The 21009-nt window shown below is 40.7% G+C and overlaps 1 protein-coding gene across 1 annotated transcript in view; it reads left to right on the top strand.

Moving 5' to 3' along the window:
• EVA1C (eva-1 homolog C) overlaps window positions 1-21009 on the top strand; it is a 63261-nt gene that overhangs the window by 17455 nt on the left and 24797 nt on the right. Inside the window, exon 2 of the mRNA XM_060770427.2 lies at window positions 14576-14772. Within this exon, the coding sequence (XP_060626410.2) occupies window positions 14576-14772 (197 nt within the window). The remainder of the gene's footprint in view (window positions 1-14575; window positions 14773-21009) is intronic.

Raw genomic sequence — 21009 nt, forward strand, 5'->3', positions numbered from 1 at the left:
GTTACATCCGACAAATGAAAATACAGTGCTTTAAAAAGATTGTACACTACAGGCTACAACCCTATGCTTATCCAACCTTCACATGTTTTACTGCCACAGCAGTTTCTGCTCTTGAAGAAAGAAAGCACTTGGCCTGAGAGCATGAACAACTGCTTATCTCTTCATTGCTAAATGCTGCTGTAGCAAGAGAAATCATGCAAAGCTTTATCCTTTTTTGGCCCCTGTGGATAATTCTTTTCTGGACCAAGGCCCTTGATTCTGAATGGAGAACTAAAACTTTTTTAAAAAAAAATCTGCATTGCTACTCAACCCAGGAACAGATATTTGAGAAGTAAGCATTCTACGGATTGCAGTTGAAAGCTAGATTTTCAAAGTGGGAGTCTATCTCCTCATCGCAAGGGGTTAAGAGAATGCCAACTACTGGCAAAGAGCCTGTATCTGAAAAGTAGACTATTGTGCGAGAGCTTTTTCCCCTATGTGGCAATGTTGCCCCTCCGGTTGCCACTGTGAGAATGCGCATTGCCAACCCACACTGCAAGAATTTGAGTAATGTTTACAATCCACAGTGAAAACAAAAAGAGAGAGCTAGAGAGAGGAAGAGAAGATAAGACTTAGCTTTGTGTGCCTGTACTTTGGCTGGCTAGCTAAGGCTGAGGGACAGATGGAAACGGGAACATAAGATAGTCTACCTGATGCAAAGCCAGTGAAAAGAAGCTAATCAGATAATATAGTTTTAAGAGATAGCATGACTTCTAATATATATGTGAATTTTTATAGCACTATTTTTCTGTTATAGTACTATAAAAATTCACATATACATTACAAGTCATGCAATCTTTTAAAACTATATTATAGCACTATTTTTCTGTTAGAGTCCCCGCTGATGCAGCAGATTAAGCCGCTGCGCTACTGAACTTGCTGACTGAAAGGTTGGTGGTTCAAATCTCTGAAGCAGGGTGAGTTCCCACTGTTAGGCCCAGCTTTTGCCAACCTAGCCGTTCAAAAACAGGCAAATGTGAGTAGATCAATAGGTACTGCTCCAGTACGAAGGTAACGGTGCTCCATGCAGTCATGCTGGCCTCATGACCTTGGAGGTATCTATGGACAATGCCGGCTCTTCAGCTTAGAAATGGAGAGGAGCACCAACCCCCAGAGCTGGACATCATTAAACTTAATTTCAGGGGGAAACTCTACCTTATTTTTCTGTTAAGCCAGCTGGTTCCTTCCCACTCTTGTGGACTGCAGCTCTCACAATCCCTAGCCATTAGTCATGTTGGCTGGGGATGACAGACCTTTAGATGAAAACATTTGTAGGTCACCAATTTTCCTACCTTTTCAAAACAATAAACCTGCAGCCCTTCAAATGTTCTTGGATTCCAACTCCCATAAGCTGTAGCCAGAAAGAACAATGATCAGGGATTGTGGGAGGTGTAGTCTAAGACAAGAAATTATCCACCTTATTCTAGGCTAGGGAATAAAAAAAAGTTTCAGATAATGTGTTTCAAAAATGTGCTGTTAATTTAGCTCCTACTTTTCCCCTTTGGTTTTGTTAATTGCAAATAGCAATGAACTTATAACTGAAACAGAGATTGTATTTTATTTAATTAAGTAAAACCATAAATGCGAAATAGTGTAAACAGTATCCAATATATGTACAAATCAGTAAAGAAACTGGGGGAAAGAACCTCACCATGAAATGATGCTGGAGGTGGGAAGGTCATCAATCCCTGCTCGGAGCAATGACTGCCAAGAGGTGAAGAAGAAGCTTTTGATCAGTCATGGAAGTTGGCATCACATAGCTGAATATCTGTACCAGAGCCAGAAAGGGTGTGTTAATCACAAGTATGAAATAGCTGTGGTGGGAGGATGTGCCATACATCCACCTGGAATTATATTCCTGATCATTTTTGTGAAATATGTTGGTTCAAAAAAGGGTTCATGGTGAGTGCTGTTGTACCAAAACATCATGTTTTGCATCAAATTGACAGAAAAAGCGGTTCAATGTATGGTAAAGTTATATAGCAATTACTGCATTTACAAATTTAGCATCAAAACATTGTAATGTATTGAAACAGCTGTGGATCTGGGTGGGAGGCAGATTGCATTGGATAATACAGGACGTTGGATGAGCAAAGGTTGGATAAGCAAGACTCTATATTAACTTTGGATCGCATAGGGAAGGGGTAACACATCTGAAATATTTGTTTTGCTGTATGTTCATAAGATTTCACCTTACTTTGTGTCCCTGTATTTATTTATTTATCATATCAGAAGCAGACTGAGAGTACAGTTTTAATGTATTTTTAAAAAGTCTGTACCTGTGATAATGGGACTTTGAAAAAAATGGCTTGTTGTAGGAGCAAGGATTGGTGATAAAGCTTCAGTGGAGATACCTTTTCCCCATGATAACTCTTCCAGGAGCAAAATTCACTTCCTTGGGGTAGATTTCTTTTATTTCCTATTGTTTCACTCCCGTTCTTAACTATCAGTTGTATGTAAGTTGGATGCTTGTAACTTGGGGACTGCCTCTATACAAAAATCTTGGTTGAACTGGCCCACTGCTGTCTGAAACCCAGAGAGCTGGTCCTAATTAGAGCAGGGTTGACAATATGCAGGGTAAACTTGAGTAAACTACTAATCTCTCTTAGGACTTTATCACATGAGGCAGGCAAACCATAATTGCTACTAGAGCATAATTTTTGGCGATCCCTATCACACAACATCTCATAGCCTGTTTGCTCCCCTTCCCCATTCTTCCATCCCTAGCCATTAAGAATAAAACCTGTCAATATCTTCCAGTCCCACAACATTCCAATCACTTAACTTGGTGCGATGCGTTCTTTCCATTCTGATCCATCAGTAAAATGATGACAGTGCGCAGATTCTCCTCTTTTTGCCATCTCCCTCAGTATTCCCTAGGTGGTGTTTTCCTTTTATTTTATAAGTATCATTGCTCTTTTTTGTTTTTAATACTTACATTGTGTGACTGTGCTAAGAAAAAATAAGGATCAGCAGTGCAGGACATCAGGATTATAATGGTGTGAAATTGTAAAATTATGGGACCACGGATTGGCAAATTGGCACAATAGCATTACTGAAGAGAGGTGCAATACTGAAGACGTTCAGTGCAGTCTATATCCACTTTTGACAAGAATATGATTGTAATAGAAAAGCAGGTTCTTGTGATAGCCCCTAGTACTCACATAAGAGCAATTTCTTCCTTTGTTCCAAGAAGCATTGCTAGCTAGCTGGTGTTGTTTGAAATCAATCTACAGTTAATTTCAGGTTGGTGTGACATACGCTTACCAATACCATAGCTGCTGATGCCACTATAGCAATTGGCCCCATTCTTCTTTGCAGACATGGTTGTCTAAATGATGATGTAATGAATTTTACAGTGGTTGCTGATATTACTCATGGAAAAAACATGTAAGAGCTTGATGGATGAGACTTTTAGGAGTCTCACTAACAATCTGTGTGGCACTTCAGTCTATTTTGATCTGAAATGGACAGGCTTGACATGAAAAATACACAGTAAATAGGCTATGCTTATTATGCAAAATGGATTAAGGCAACTTTCTGGGCATAATTAAAAAGTATGTGCTTTAATTATCATCTTCTGTGCTACATGATGTTCATCTTCAGACCTAGAAAATAAGAGACTGTGCAGTTCTCACTTTGTGTAAATGAAACCTGGTCCTAACTACACAATCTAGTGTGGTTGTGGTTGCAGTAGGAATGGGGATATTCAACTCCCTTCAGTTTCAGTCATGGCTAGCATAATCAAACAGGAAGGATGATAGATGTGCAGTTCAACTACACCTGGAGGGCTACACACATTTCCCATCTTTGGTTTATGGTAAGTGGTGATAATCCTCAGCACATGCTCAGTTGTGTCACGTATTGCATTAATTCTTTACTGAGACACAAAATTCACCTACATAACCTAGAGACTGTGAAAGAGTTTCTTTATTTGTCCATTAGTATTCTATTTTGAGAACACAGAGCCTTTAATTACAATTCACATAGTGTTCTTTCAACATTAAATATTTTTCTTTAAAAGTAACTTTTATTGATTTCCTCTTTCATGATTGCCATCACCTAGTGGATTGATGCTAGGTTATGGAAAAAGGTCATATGCTACAACAGACTTTTCAGAAAAGTCTCTGAACTTTCCACCACAACATGAAGCCTTTACACCACATGTTATACCCTACCCTTTATAGCAGTGGCTCCCAACCTGAGGGTCCCTGGGTGTTTTGGCCTACAACTCCCAGAAATCCCAGCAAGTTTACCAGCTGTTAGGATTTCTGGGAGTTGAAGGACAAAACATCTGGGGACCCACAGATTGAAAACCACTGCTTTAGAGTCAGATAATTCAGACAAAAAGGAGGAGGCAGATTGCCATGAATCTGCAGCTTCTGGTCATGGTGGTCTTTCTGAGTCCAAGAAGCCAAGAGTTGGGACAAAGGGGTCCCCTCTTTCCCTTCAGGAGGCTGCAAATGCTGCAGACCCATTGCCACCATTCATTAAGCAACAAAGAGACAAGGAGAGATTGTGCCACTCCCAGTGGTTATTAAATAGGAGACATTGATCTAATTACGAATCTTTGTCTCAAAATAACTGCTTATACATCTCACAGCCAGTCCCTGGTAGATCTGCTCTTTTCAGTTCTCATTCTTGTTGAGCAATATTACTTTTCCTGACCTTGTACTGGCTTTGATTTGTGACCTTGTTTTACTTCTTGATGGCTTTGTTTATCTGCATACTGACTAGCTAACAATTTCTGGAATGGCTGATGTCTGTTGTCTTATTTCTCCCTTCATCCTACTGGATATCCTGTGACTGACCTGAACTGAATTAACCTCTCAACAGCAATTTCAATAGCTAGTTCCTGGATCATTGCTACCTGGAATAGACACTATAACCTCCAAAGTCCCTTAACCAGCATAGTCACTGTCCATTCTGGTTGAAGAATTTGAGTAGATGCAAATCTAAAACAAATAGCTTTTCAAGCTCAGTTTGAAAATGAATGAAGCTTGAAAATAATTTTAACTTGTAATGTCATCAAAATGGCCACCTTCTGTTTATAGTTTATCAAGTAACCAAAGCTTAGGAAGGCTTGATTTGTATGAAGAAATGCCTTTAACAATACTGCCACTGAGTGCTGGTATTAGGACTTAAGTTTGGAAGGCTGGGTAATATGGTCCCAGTGAGTCTTTTTCCCCACTATTTCTGATTTTGTCAATTTATTAGTTTGATAGTGTGATATCTTTCTCACTTCCCTTATTGCTCATTCTCTTGGAGCGGCCAGCAGCCAGGAGACAGAGGAGTTGGATCAAAAGCACTGGTGGCAGAGTCTTGGCAAGTGCCCATCTATGCTGGCTTCAGAATTTTGCCTGTTTGCAATGGAATGGAGTGACTTACACAAATTCCCTCACACATTGAAAATACATGTGGGGTTGCCAGATCTCAGGGACTGACCCTTCTTCCTTTTCTGTCAAGACAGAGGAAACTCAGGACAAGAGCACTGCCTTGAAAATGTATCGCTCTGTGTTCCTCATTTGTTTGACTTGGTATGTTTTTATCTTGATGGCATATTCTGTGCAAACGTGGTTAATGTTTCAGGTATCATGCTTAATTAGGATTTTACTTGTGACATCACAAATTCTGCTTTCCATGACATGAAGTTCAGTTCCCTACAGCCTTCCAAGTAGTTGTTCCTTTATGTGTCATGTATTCACAGACTTGTGTTAGTGTCTATCTAACTGCACTATCCAGGATTGATGTGAGTAATGAGTTATTTTTAAGTCCTCTATTTGAAGGTTTGTTTTGTGTTGTCTGGCCAAATATGTAAGTATTTGGGAAGTGAGAATGTGGAGGATTCTGCGAATTGCAATCCAAAAATGTAATTTTCTCAAGCTCTGAAAAATGCACAGGTATGGAGTCAGGTGTGAATGGTCACATGTTTCAGCTATCTCAGTTTGGAGGGATTAGAAAGTGATTGGCCCCCACTTCCATGTATTTCATGAGGGAAAAGAAACCATAAGCATTAGTAATGCACTACTTGCCATTTCCATGAGATACTGCATTTTCTCTCAAAATGTAAGATGATAAACATCCCTCTCAGCTGTCTTTCTGAGACTAGTAGCATTGCAAAATATTACTACACAACACAAACATGTTCGGAAAATGAAGGTTATTTAGTTCTTGTCCTATTGTTTGGGTTGTATGTAGAGAATTCGGAAGGCAGTGTGTGCCGTCTATCAATGTACCATTTTCTTCCTCTTGTATTGACTCAGTGCAATTCTTACTGTTGGCAAAAAAGCAAGAGTTTTACTGATCCTAACATGGTCATAGAAAAGTGAGGTTGCCCAAGGGAGGCCTTCTGAATGAGCTTCCTGTACCTCTGTTTTGATCTGGCCAATAGCTGGAGAAAGGGAAGAACGGCAGATCATGTCCTACTTGTTCCATTCAGAAGCTCAGTGAGAGACGGCTAAGACAGGGATTGCCAAACAGCAGTTGAAAGAGCTGCACTGGCAGAATCGGTGACGCAAGGCAGCTTGAAAAGGACCAAAGGGCTGAACCAATTAGAAGTGTCCTTCTCCTTTGTCAAATGTTGGAGCATGTAGAAGAGTGGGGATGGGGCTAATAACTCTTTGGCAATATTCCCGGCAGGCTTTCCAACAGTCCCTGTAGGTACTCATCCAAGAGATAGAAATCTGAACCAGGACTTTACACTGCAAAGAACCACCATCCCTGCAGTCCATGTAATTCTGCTTTCAAAGCAACAAGCTTGCCTGAAGCTTATTAATCATGCACGCTTCTCCTGATGCATAGCTACCACCTCCAATTCAAAGAACAATCTCCAACAGAACACTTCCCATTAATTGACAGAAACAGCAATAACTTTTGTTGGCTTTCATTCACATGAAGGTCTGCAGTAATGTTTTTGATACTCTTAAAACAAATTGCACTGCACTGGATAATAATCTATATATATAAATCTGTTAGGTTGGTTCAACGAGACAGCAAAACTCCACAACCCCCCAACGAAACTTAACCAAAATTCCCATGCCCATAACACAACCCACAAGATACAAACATATCTACTCAAAATGAAAAACAACACAACAACACACTCACAAAACGGCAAAACAACAAAACTCAAAAAAACCCCAACGAAACTTAATCAAAATTCCCATGCCCATAACACAACCCACAAGGTACAAACATATCTACTCAAAATGAAAAACAACACAACAACACACTCACAAAACGGCAAAACAACAAAACTCAAAAAACCCCAACAAAACTTAACCAAAATTCCCATGCCCATAACACAACCCACAAGGTACAAACATATCTACTCAAAATGAAAAACAACACAACAACACTCTCACAAAACGACAAAACAACAAAACTCAAAAAACCCCAATGAAACTTAACCAAAATTCCCATGCCCATAACACAACCCACAAGGTACAAACATATCTACTCAAAATGAAAAACAACACAACAACACTCTCACAAAACGGCAAAACAACAAAACTCAAAAAACCCCAACGAAACTTAACCAAAATTCCCATGCCCATAACACAACCCACAAGGTACAAACATATCTACTCAAAATGAAAAACACACATAACACACTCACAAAACAGCAAAACAACTGAGCATGCGCATTGGCGCCCAGCCGCAAGTTCCCTGGCGCGCGCACACAGCCTTCCGGCAAACGTTCCCTCTGCGGAAGCCATGCCCACTCCAAGCCCCGCCGCGCCACTTCCCGCACACACACACCCTGCCACACGCACACACACAACCCCATGCTCCATCACTCCCCCGCCGCCGCACACACATGCAACCCCACGCTCCATCACTCTCCCCGCCGCCGCACACAAACACGCAACCCCACGCTCCATCACTCCCCCGCCGCCGCGCACACACACACGCAACCCCACGCTCCATCACTCCCTCGCCGCCGCACACACACGCAACCCCACGCTCCATCACTCCCCCCGCCGCCGCACACACACACGCAACCCCACGCTCCATCACTCCCCCGCCGCCGCACACACACATGTAACCCCACTCCCCCCGCCGCCGCACACACACACGCAACCCCACACTCCATCACTCCCCCGCCACTGCACACACACACTCAACCCCATGCTCCATCACTCCCCCACCGCTGCACACACACATGCAACCCCACGCTCCATCACTCCCCCCGCCGCCGCACACACATACACAACCCCATGCTCCATTACTCCCCCCGCCACCGCACACACACGCAACCCCACTCAACCCCGCCGCCGCACACACACACGCAACCCCACGCTCCATCACTCCCCCCGCCGCCGCACACACACACACAACCCCACGCTCCATCACTCCCCTGCCTCAATCTTACCTCCTTTTACTTCACGCCACCTCCAAACCCCACCCCGCCCCTTCCCTCCCTGTCAAAATCTAGGAATGACAGGAAGGAAGGAAAGAAGGAAGAAAGAGAAAGGGAGGTAAAGAAAAAGGGGGAAGGAAGGAAAGTTAGAGAAAGAAGAAGAAGAAAAGGAAAGAAAAGGAAAAATGGAAGGAAAGAAAAGAGAGACAGCAGAAGAGAAAGAAAAAGGGGGAAAGAAGGAAAGAGGTAGAGAAGGAAGAAATGAGAGACAGAGGGAGGGAAAGAAAAGGGGAAGGAAGGAAGGAAGGAGAGAAGGAAAGAAAAAAGGGAATGAAGGAAGGAAAGAGGGAGTGAAGGAAGGGCGAAGATGTAGAGAAAGAGGGAGGGAAGGAAAGAAGGAAAGAGAGAAGGAAGAAAAGAGACCAGAAGAGAAAGAAAAAGGGGGAAGGAATGAAGGACAGAAGGAAAGAAAAAAGGGAATGAAGGAAGGAAAGAGGGAGTGAAGGAAGGGGGAAGATGTAGAGAAAGAGGGAGGGATGGAAAGAAGGAAAGAGAGAAGGAAGAAAAGAGACCAGAAGAGAAAGAAAAAGGGGGAAGGAAGGAAAGAGATAGAGAAGGAAGAGGAGAAGGAAAGATGGGAGGGAGGGAAGGAAGGAAGGAAGGAAGGAAGGAAGGAAGGAAGGAAGGAAGGAAGGAAGGAGGGAAGGAAGGAAGGAAGGAAGGAAAGAGGGAGAGAAAGAGGGAAGGTTGGCCACAGCAACATGTGGCGGGTAAACGTTATTTCTATTATTATTATGCTATTATTCCTATTAGACCCTGGGGGAATGGGAGAGGTGTCAGGTCCCAGAGGCAATGCATTGCATTATTGTTATTGTTATGATGGTGGTGAAATAAAAGGAAATAAAAAGTGAAAGAAGGAAGCAAACAGGGAGGGAAGAAAGGCAAAGGAAGAAAGGGGGAGGGAATGAAGGAAAGAGAGAAGGATGAAACCAAGTAGTGAAAGAAGGAAAGAAAAAAAGAGGTAGAGAAGGAAGAAAGGAGAGAAAGGGGGAGGAAAAGGGGGAAGGAATAGGTAGGTACCCTCTCTTTCATAATAGTCCAGATATCTACCTCAACTTTGATAAGTTTTACTATAGGCCACAGCAACGCGTGGCAGGGCACAGCTAGTATATAATAAAACTTTATTCATATATCACTCTATCTCCCCTAGGGAGACTCTGGGCGATTTCCATGTAGGAAAACACAAAAACATACAGAGTAAGCAAGACATAAGCATTGAATTATCAAAACAACACATATACATTAAAAAGCAATCCCACCCTATTCTTTTGTGCAAGATTAACAGTTAGGGCCAGGATTTCGGAATGGGCCTAGGCAAATGAAGAGGGCCGGACTGAGGCTAGTACAAAGCAAGACATGAGAGGCCAGGGGATTGGGTAAAGCGCAATAACTGGTCCCAACAGTAGTAATAGTGGTGCCTGTAGCTGCTCATTTCCAGGGCCTATTGGGGAACTGTCCAGGGTAGTGGGCGGGTGTGAAAGGCCAGGTTCTAACAAGTGCCCAGGGGCTGGGGCTAATACTAGTCGTTCTCAAAGCCCTGGTGAAACCACCAAGTCTTCAAGCTCTTACGAAAAGAGGAGATATTGTCAGCTCCCATTGGCCCTAGCTAACGTAGCCAGTGATGACAAATACTAGGAGCTGTAGTTGAACAAAATCATCAAAACAATACTTTGCCCACCCTGTATGGATTCTGACATTTGTATTCCTGCTGACATCAGTGCACATTTTAAAAAGTGTCTAAGGCCCTTTCACACCACTAAATGAAATCCCACATTATCTGCTTTTAACTGGAATATATGACAGTGTGGATTCAGATATCGCAGTTCAAAGCAGATATTGTGGCATTTTCTGCCTTGATATTCTGGGTTATATGGCTATGTGGAAAGGCCCTGAGCTTTACTACTGATATCAAAACAAGATCGGTTCTGCAGGGCCAGAAACTCTACAAATGTGGAGAATGTAGATTATAGAAACCAAGAAATAGGACTTCTTTATGCTGCATGATTTTTGATCTTCCCAAGAACATGAAGTTCCAAATTTGTTCAAACACATCATGGTAGCATATGAAAAATGCAGCAAATAAGTAAGTAAAAAGACATAAAACTCCTTCAGAAGAAAAACAATATCAAAGGAGAAATGGTGTCAGAAGGATAAAGAATTTGAAAGTCATCATGTGGTACACAAGTGAGGCAGATGCTAAGGTGTCAGGATAAAATGCTAGTGGAGATCATTCTTTAACATTTACAGAAGCATGTACATACCATTTTTAATGCAACCTATATATTACCAACATTTTAAATAGTTGCAAAACCAAAGGGAAATGTGGAGATTGCAGTCAGACAAGACTGGGTAGGGGTAATAGTATGATAGCTGGGACCTTATGCTACGCTGCTTGTGCAACGTGGCTCTGAATAAGGGGAACACATGTGTGAGTGAGCGCACTGTGTGAGAGACACAGCTGCAGCAAAGTCGTTGTAATGGAAGGAAGAGTAAAAATGAGGGGGGAAAGACGACTAATGGAAGGAAAGATAAAAAGGAGGGGGGAATACTGTTACATTACCTCACCCATATCCTGTACTTCCTGAGTTAAATTACTTCACTGCTATCCTGTTGCAGCTGCATCTCTCACTCGCTCTGCTGTCTCACGGACATATTCCTTTCATTAATTCTGACCCGCATTGCGCAAGTAGCATAGGATCTCAACTATCATACTATTGCCCCTATCTAGTCTCGGCTGACTGCAATCTCCATATTTCCCTTTGGTTTTGCAACTATTTAAAATGTTGATTACTATTGCCTGGGTATGTTGAACAGATGGTTATATTTACATTACTTTTGAGTTATTTTGTGTGTTGCAATCCATAGGAGTTAATGGGGAGGGGGGGGGGAGATTTTTTTTCCCTCCTTCTTCTAAGGGCCCTTCCACAGTCCTATATCCCAGAATATCAAGGAAGAAAATCCCACATTATCTGCTTTGAACTGGGTTTTCTTAGTCCACACTCAGATAATGTGGGATTTTCTGCCTTGATATTCTGGTATATAGGGATGTGTGGAAAGGCCCTAGGAATTCTAATTGTAGAGGCCAGATGGAAAAGTGTATTATTATGTGAGCTATTAATGCTTCAGTAGTGTCTGAGTGAAGCAATCCACATGCCAGTACATCACCAGTTTTCTTATCAAAGAATAGCAGCCAAATCCCATGACTATTTTTATCCTTCAGTGTGTACAAGTTATGGGCACAGTTTAATTACATCACTGACCTTTTAAATGTCACCTGGAGAGAAAAAAAAACATGTATTTTCTCTCCTGTCCACACTATTAAAAAGAGAAAAGAATACAAACCTCCAGCATTCACAAAGCAGTTGATTTTATGGAGGTATTTTTAAAAAACTGAATAAATCAGATACTAATTAAAAGGAACTAGATAGTGGAATAAAAATTCGTTGGATCAAAGTAGTTGTTCATATGCTCAGAATGTATTCAAAAGTCCCTGCATACCTAATGTCGTCTGGGGAATACTACGCAGCTTTGTACATGGGAACATTTGGTTCCAAGCAATTTGAAACTTATACTGTTGCCGTTTTAGGACCAAATTCTTCAGTGTCCCGAGGGAATGCTGTTTACAGAGCCCCTTCTTTGAATAATGCTCCCTTTAAATCATGCTAAAAGCATGTAGGTATCTTAAAGTGAGACTATTACACAGAACCATGCATAAGTGAGTGCTAAATGTATTGTTGAGAAGAAGAGCCAAGAAAGACATATAAGACCTTCTCACACTACACAGCTTTAGAAGTATCAGGTAGTACAGTCTCTGCTGGACCCTCTTCAACGCTGCCATATGGGTGCCCCAGGTCAGATCCTCCATCACAGTGACTCCCAGGAACTTAAAACTGGCCACCTGCTGCACATGGTCTCCATTTATGACCAAGGACTGAATTTCTGGTCAGTTCTTTCTGTAGTCTTTCTGAGCTCCTTGGTCTTATTGATGTTAAGAACCAGATTATTGTTCTTGCACCATGAGAGCAGCTGACTCATCCCCTTCAGAGATAAACCCCACCATAGTTGTATCATCTGCAAATTTGGTAATGATATTTCTATGGTGGACAGAGGTACAAGCATATGTGCACAAAGTGTAAAGCAGAGGACTCAACACACAGCCCTGTGGCACCCCATGTTGAGTGGAATCAAAGGACTATAATTAAATAAAATGATAGGGCTCATGGTTGGTGGCACTTCTCCACATTTGAAGAGCGGGTTTGTTTTTAAAGGGTTCCCGAAAAAGAATAAACTACATCAGCCAAGCCTTTCCTAACAAGATTATATTAACACTGACAGCTCAGGAGTATTCTTCAGGCAAAAACTGTCAACTCAATTGAATAGGTTTATTTTATGTACTGAAACATTACATTGCTTTCTCCATACAAATAATCAAATGTCTTCAGAGCTAAGGTAATATAACCACATTTTATTTTGTGATATTTTGGTTAGTCCTGATTTTTTAAAGTTATTCCATTTGTACATCACCTAGATGTAAAGGTATGAATTGGTAGTCGCTCTGAATTTTATTTTTCTGTTTTGGAATGCCTCACAAAAACAGTATTGGACAATTTCGCTCCTTTTCTGCCTTGCACTATATGCTCTTCTGGATTTAAGTAGAAACTGTTCTTGTTTTTATTAGATGGGTCAAAGTATACTTTTGTATGCAGTGTTATAAGGTAAGGATTTATTGAGAGAATGGAATGTCAGGAGCAACTGCTGATTGTCTGAATGTTGTGTATATGACAGAATGAGGAGCAAGAGATGTTAGAAAAGTTAGGCTGGGATAAATAAAACAATCTCACATCAGATCTGCTATGTAGTCCACACGTATAGCAATTCTGCTGGAGGAAGTCTCCTTGCTACTCTTAATTTGCCACGAAAAGAACAAGTTACTTGAGAAATTTCAGGAAAATGTAGAATGACTCAATGTTTTTGTTATGAGGACAGTCACTTCTGGCGATCACAATGCTGGGCAGCAAGATTCTTATCAAGGCATTGCTTTTGACTGGCAAAATGTCAGTGGTGGCCTCCAGAAAGACAGGGCATGGTGCTGACTGCTCAGCTGACTATCTGGGAAAGAAAACAGCTTTGAGGCATTCCCATGCTATCTCCAGGGCAACTCCGGAGCAGAGTACTCTGGAATATTTCAGCTGGTGTAGACACAACCTCAGAGTTAGTTAAGGATATGAGTGAGAGATATAAGTTAGATTAGTGCCATTCAGGATTTAGATGTAGTAAGTAGTAATGATTGATGCTATGTTCAATTCCTATTTCATAAATCATTTTTGTATTATTCCTTTTGAGAATGCTACAAAAGAAATAATGGAAATCTTGAGTTGAAACACATGGTGTCTGTGAGCACAATAGTAAATCATGGTGATGGTATCTAGTGGAAAGATTAGATAAATAAAGGCTCACAATGGAACTAAGGGGCATCTAGTAGATCTCCACATTTGAATAAGACAGGAGAAGATCCTTACATAGGTGAAGATGTGGGGATAAGTGGATGTCCTCACAATTGGTAGCAGCAGTGGGATTTATGAACATCCCATTTGGTGACAGTGGTTGGGATCAATAGCACTCATCTACTCATGATTAGGCACTAGTTTGAGACATATAAAGTAAGCTATCTAAAACATATTTTCTTTGTCCTCCAGCGTTCGATAAAGGCCGAGCAATTGCTACTAAGACTTGCCTCATACCATCATTTATGTGAGATAACTTTCTTACTCTGCCTAGTGATAGGTTTAACCCTGGCCATAGAATCACCTACTGAAAGGCTGGATTATATTCTAATACAACAGTTCAGTAGTCTTCCGTGAATCAATAGCATAAACCACAGTAGCTTATGAAAAAGAGAACTGGATCCAGACTTAGTCATAATTAGGGTAGATACACTGAAACCAATCAATTGGACTCAATATCAGGGGTCTACTCTAAGTGTAACTGAGTCTGGATTCAAACCAGCACCTTGAACTGCAAGAAAAGCTAATTATAGTCAAGCAATTTTCATATTAACATAAGGATAAAAGCTATAGTTCCTCATGAAATGTAACACAGCTAAATATTTTCTAGGTTACCTAACCAAACTTCTGCAAAACCACACTGTGTATGCCTGCGATGGTGAACAATTGCGTCTGCAGTGCCCTCGACATTCAACAATAAGTATCCAATCTGCATATTATGGTCAAGCTTACCAATTGTGTAGCGCACAGCAGCCTGAAGCCAAGATGAGAGAGTCCTTAAACTGTGTGACATCTACTACTTTTCAGGTATTGCCTCTAGCAGTATTTGTGAAAACATCAGCTTTAAAGTGTTTCTAGATAATTAATCAGTTGTAACTTATAAGTATAAACATTCTAAGTAATGGGCTGGATGAAAAGCAATACTGTTATGCTGAATCACAATAAGACAGATATTTTATGAATTGGCAGTCCCCGAGTCCAGGAATTGACATATGTGAGTGGGGTTGCATTTCCTCTAAAGCACCAGAAGCTTAGCTGTTCATCACTAAAGGACCAAGTAGACCTCTGTGGCTCAAAATACTTGGCACCAGCTTTGGCTGGTCCAGCAACTGGACAGGGGTAATTTTGCTGCAGTAGTTCATTCACTGGCAATCTCCTGGTTAGATTACTATAATGCATTTTACATGCAACTGCCCTTGAAGAGTACACAGAAACTGCAGCTAGTGAAAAATGTAACATTTCGAGTCCTCACAGAAACAGCTCATAAAAACCTGTCAAGACATATCCTGGTTTGATTCAAGGTGCTGGTAATTATATTAAAAGCCATATTTGAAGGCACGCGTCTCCCTTATATATCCCTAGCCAAAAACTGGGATCTGTTGTATGTCCCTCCAATGAAGGCAATATATTGTGTGACGACATGAAAAAGGGCCTTCTTCATTTTGGCAATCCAGCTGCATAATATACACACAGCCTTGGAGACCCACCTGGTGCAAATAGTCTCATTTCACCATCAAGTTAAAAGATATCTTTGAATAAAAGCCTTTGGGGCCCAATGAGAAACCTAATGTATATAGCTAAATATTTTTATGCTCCTACTTTTTTATATTATGCAATTATGTAATATGTGTTTAGAATGTTTAAATTATTTTTATTACTTGAACTTTTCTTTTCATACATTTTCATTTGTTCAGTTGGCCCAGATATCTTATGATATGGGGCAGGGTGGAAATATAATAAATACTTAAATAAATATAAAAGTAAAGTACAGGGAAATTAATTGACTGTTTCAAGGTGTTATATCTGGAATATATATTTATTGTAGTTATGATTTATTAGGCTTACAGATGTGTAACTTGATATTTCTGAATGACTCTGTGTCTAATCTTGTTGCCTTTGGAATTTCAACTCCTGTGATTCCTCACCACTAACCATGTTAGCTGGGACCGATGGGAGCTGTATTTCAAAGTATCTGGTTGGTATCAAATGTGGGGAAAATACTGTAAACCAGTCTAAACATTTTGCAGACTATTATAATTGTTTGCTAGTGTAGTACTTTGCCCACCCTGTCACTGAAAGGAGCCAATTCATTCCAACACAGAGGATAATATTTTGGTCTGAATTTGTAATGTTTGAACAGCACCAATTCAAAAGGCATACCTATTAAATAAACACCTCAATACCCAAATAAAATTGTTTACCGTTAGGTCCAAGATCACACATTTTTCAGAACCTGTTTTAGTGATAATGTGGCTAGCTATAATTTGTATTTGTGGTGTCAACTTGACAAATCTACAATTGAGCTTGGCACAGATGGAGGGAAGGAAGAGAGGAAAGGAGCTGGCTGTATGAGCTGTCTGATTGCCAAGGAGAATGGGTCAAGATAGCCCTAAACAATGAGGATCTCCATTAAGATTCACACCCAATACTCCAACATTAATTTGTGCCAGCTCCGCTAGTTTTGATTGAGTTGTTTTGGCACTGACTGAGGTCAGTGGACTTCCGTGAAAGACTTAAATCTTTTCAGGAGCAGTTCCGGTCCCAGTTTCTGAGCAGCAGCAGAACTAATTTTGTTTAGGATTATCAAAGATTACCAATAATGTGTATTCTGAAACATTTGGCAGCCATTGTACTGGTCTGTTCAATGGCACATTAAAAGAGCTTTCTTTTGTTTGTCCATACTATGCATGCTCATGAATTGCTGGGAGAAATTGTTTGAAGACTGAAGATACAAATCTTGCAGTTTCAGTGTTCTGGGTTCAGCACTGAGCTTGGATGTCCAGACTTCTTAGTGGCTAGGAGTGCATTTGCATAGTTAAAAGCTAGTGTGTCAATCATGCCTTTACTTGTCAGTTAGATTTGGCCACTGTGGAACATTTGGATTACCTTATTTCAAAACTTTGGACAAAAGAGCTACCACCATATTGTTGATACTGGATGGCTACAGACCAATCGATTTTCCAACCAGGCCCTCTAACATTTAACTGATAAATATTGGGAAAACAACAGCATAGTGTGGTGAAGATGGCAAATGAAGAAGAACACATAATGAAGAAGAACACATAATTAGGAGATGTTGCAGCAGAGTGCTTTTGCCTGAATCTACTGGGAAGGGCAAGATTCTGCTTCCTCTGCTTCCCCTGTTGAGCTAATTGAGTGCAAGCAACTTTGCCACTTTGAAAAGAGTTTGCAGCAACTGAGGAAAAAAAATGATAAATTAATAGGGAAATTGTAAGGAGGAAAAAAGAAATGGGATATTTCATAGAAACTGGAAAAGTGCAATGATCAAGGATTAAACAGGACTGTCCCTGACTAATTGGGAGCACTGGAGACTCTGCTGGCTACCAGTCTGTTTTGGCCACAATACAGTGTGCTATTTTTGAACTATAAAGCTCTATATGTTTTAGATCCAAGCTATCCGAAGGACTATATTGTCCTGTGCAAGTCTGTTCATGCCCGAGAGACCCTTGTCTTGGTTCAGCAGTATGCACGTGAGATCCATCTGTTAGAGAAGCCAAGGAGGGTATTCTCCATAGCTATCCCAAGGCTTCAAAGTCCTAGTCTTTCTACTTCTGTCAGGAGGCAGTGACTTTATTCTGACAGTCTTACAAGATCTGGCTGTTTTTAGAGAAACAGATTTGAATTGGGTTTTGTACTGGGTTATAGAATAAGGGACACCTGGCTTGAAGGCGGTACATGTGAAAAGGATTTAAGGCAGTGGTTTCCAACCTGTGTTCCCCAAGAACTAAAATATGGTCCACAGCCTCACTGTTACTACACCATTGCAATGAGGGTGACTGATCTTGCAAAACCCTCTTATAGTGCTGAGGCAACAGGGATGGCAGTAGCCTCCTGACTGCTGCTTCTCCTCCTCTTCCTCTCCTCCTCCTCCTCCTCTCTCTCTCTCTCTCTCTCTCTCTCTCTCCCTGAGCGGAGCTGTTCCATGTGGTGCCTGGAAGTGGGAGTGCCTTGGTGTCTTTGTTTTTAGGTTTGTTCCTGGGGTTGCTGAATTTGGGGTGTAAATTGCATTGGATTGACCACATGACCTTTAGATAATTAAATATGGTTTTCTGTGGGCGAGCTGATGATGACTACTGGATGGCATATGTTCTGTATCAGAAACTAGAGCTGATGTGGTCTATCCAAAGAAATTTTCTGAAGCAGCACTCCAAATGACCAAACCAAATCTATAGTTGACCAAAAACTGATTTGTAACCCTTTTGGTACTAATGTTGGAGAGTGGTCCCTGGTCAAAGTGGTCCCTGGTCAAGTGTTCCCCAGTCAAAAGAACAACAACACTGGGAACCACTAATCTAAGGGTTTTAGTAGACCACAAGCTAAATATTAGTCAATGGTATGATGTGAGTAGATCTCACCTGGAGCACTTTGTTCAGTTTTGGACATCACCATTCAGAAGAATATTGACAATCTGGAATGTGCTGAGAGAAAGGCAACCAAGATGATCAAAGATTTGAAAACCAACCCTCATAAGGAATGTTTTTAGCTTGGAGACGTAGAAACTGAGATATGGCATGATGACTGTCTTTAAACATCAGAAGACATGTCATACCGAAGGAAGAAGAGTTTGTCTTCTGCTGCTCCATAGATCAGAACCCAATCTAATGGATACAGATCACAGGAAAAGATATTCCACATAAGCATCAGGAAAACTTACTGTAAGAACTGTTCAGAGGTAGAATACACTGCTTTGAGATGCTGATATTGTACCATCCTTCATTGGAGGTCTTTAAACAGAGGTTCAATTAATATTTTTAGTTGTGTGTTTCTGCATAGCACATTATTGACCTAGTTGGCCTTGTGGTACCTTCCAACTCTAGGATTCTATAACTTTGTACAGAGCGTCATGCAATACATTTTTTAAAACTCTTTATTGTCATTTCATCTCTGGGAGCAATGACAAGGATGCGTTGTGGATATGGGAGAGAGCATTCATATTGTGGTTTTTTTATACATTATAACTGTATTCTCAATTTGCTTCTGACACAATAAATAAAGACTCCCAATGGTAAAATGTCCTCTTACACACCTGATTTCCACCAACATGAACTTCATTCTCAAGCTAAATAAAAATGTTTTTAACCAAACTGTTGGAATCTAATGATTTCTGCCTACATCTCCACTAGCTTATATTTTAAACCATTTCTATTTAATTACTAAATTATTGAATATGCTTTCAGAATGTCTATATAATTCCTCTTGTTTAAAATGTTCAAAATGTTCCAATGTGATTTTATCCATACATTATCCTATTGTGATATAATGTGTGTGCGCGTATCTTCAAGTCACTTATTGACTTACAGTGATTCTAAGAATTCCATAGTTTTCTTAGGCAAAGAATACTAGAATATGGTTTTGCCAATTCTTTCCTTTCAAATATAGCCTACAACACCTGGCTTTCATTGACAATCTCCCATCCAAACACTAACCAGGGCATTTAGTGCCTGTAAAGCGTTTATTGGGCAGACTATAAATGTTTGAAGAAATAAATTTATTTCTACTTGGTATGTAGGAACTTAGTCTTTATGGTAACACTTAAAATGTTTTTTCCTTATCAGGAAACAGTTTGAATGCTGTAGCTCACCATCCAAAGCTTTAAAAGATCACTTTTTGGGAACACCCTTTCCAGAATATGGCAGTCTGCATGGATTCTAAGAGAAAGTGGTAGCTGTAGCCCAAGAAGTTTTTCCCCCAAACTCCAGTAATAACTTAATATTTTTCAGTGCACCAGTTGCAGTGGTGATTGAAATAATGGCTTCATAAGCATGGTTTGTGTTTACTGCCATGTAGTTGAAAAATGACCTTTGGATCATGTGAAAGTACAGTTGTTCTCATTAAAAAATGTGAGGGTCACATCTGTCCTAAGTGTCCTTGTTAGCATGAGATCAGGGCTGAATTTTGCATACTCAGTCCTTGGGGATTTCATGGGCCTTGCACAGAAAATAAATGGAAAGTGTTTGCATGTTTCAATCAACAAATGCTTGCCAAAATGAAAGATCAATATAATTTTTCAGGGATGTTTGCTTATCATTCAGATCAAAGACTCCTGTTTGCCTTGGTTTTTCATAAAATGCCTCTAATGTTCTCATATTTAAGGCACATGCAGTGTATCAAACTGTTGGGAACAATCACTGATGATCTCATCCTATTCACTCTCTCTGGGACACAGAGATAACTTAGGAACAATGTTATTTTACTGAAAGAACAAATGTTATGTTGGAGTGTATCACTGAAAGGGCATACAAAATGTATGTCCTTTCTAATCCTGTGAATACCTTAACCACCTCCAGTTTTGAGGATATCAGTGAACTTTGTCATGTTGCATAAGGAATTCCATTCTAACAATGCAATCCTATAGGGAACTGTTCAGATGTCAGTCCTATTGGGTTCAGTTGATTTACTCTGAGGTAAGGAAGTAAGGAGCAGCAATAAGGAATAGTCAGAAGTAATTACCCCATACACTTGAGTATGAGCCAAAATTTTCTGCCCCCTTTTTAGGCTGAAAAAGCCACCACCCCGGCTTATTATTTATTTATTTATCATTTACAGTATTTATATTCCACCCTTCTCACCCCACAGGGGACTCAGGGTGGATTACAATGTGCATATACATGGCAAACAATCAATGTCATTAGACATACAACATATATAGACAGACACAGAGGCAATTTAACATTCCAGCTTTCCGGCTTCATGAGGGTATGCTCAATCCCGGCCACAGGGGGAGCTGCTGATTCACTGTCCACTTGTGACACCAAGTCCTTGATGGAGTACTTCTTCATTCTTATGCATGCTGCTGGAAGGTTAGGGCTTTATAGGATAAAGAAGCACTTTGAATTGTGTTTGGTAGCAGACTGGCAGCAAGCGGAGCTGGCGTAACAGAGGGGTTGTGTGCTCCCTATACCTGCTCCATTGAGCAATCTGGCTGCCACCTGTGGGACCACTTAAACCTTCCAAACAGTCTTCAAAGGCAACCCCACGTAGAATGTGTTGCAGTTGTCTATTTGGGATGTAACCAGAGCATGG

This window comes from Anolis sagrei, chromosome 3 (genome assembly GCF_037176765.1).
Source record: "Anolis sagrei isolate rAnoSag1 chromosome 3, rAnoSag1.mat, whole genome shotgun sequence".
Classification (NCBI taxonomy): domain Eukaryota; kingdom Metazoa; phylum Chordata; class Lepidosauria; order Squamata; family Dactyloidae; genus Anolis; species Anolis sagrei.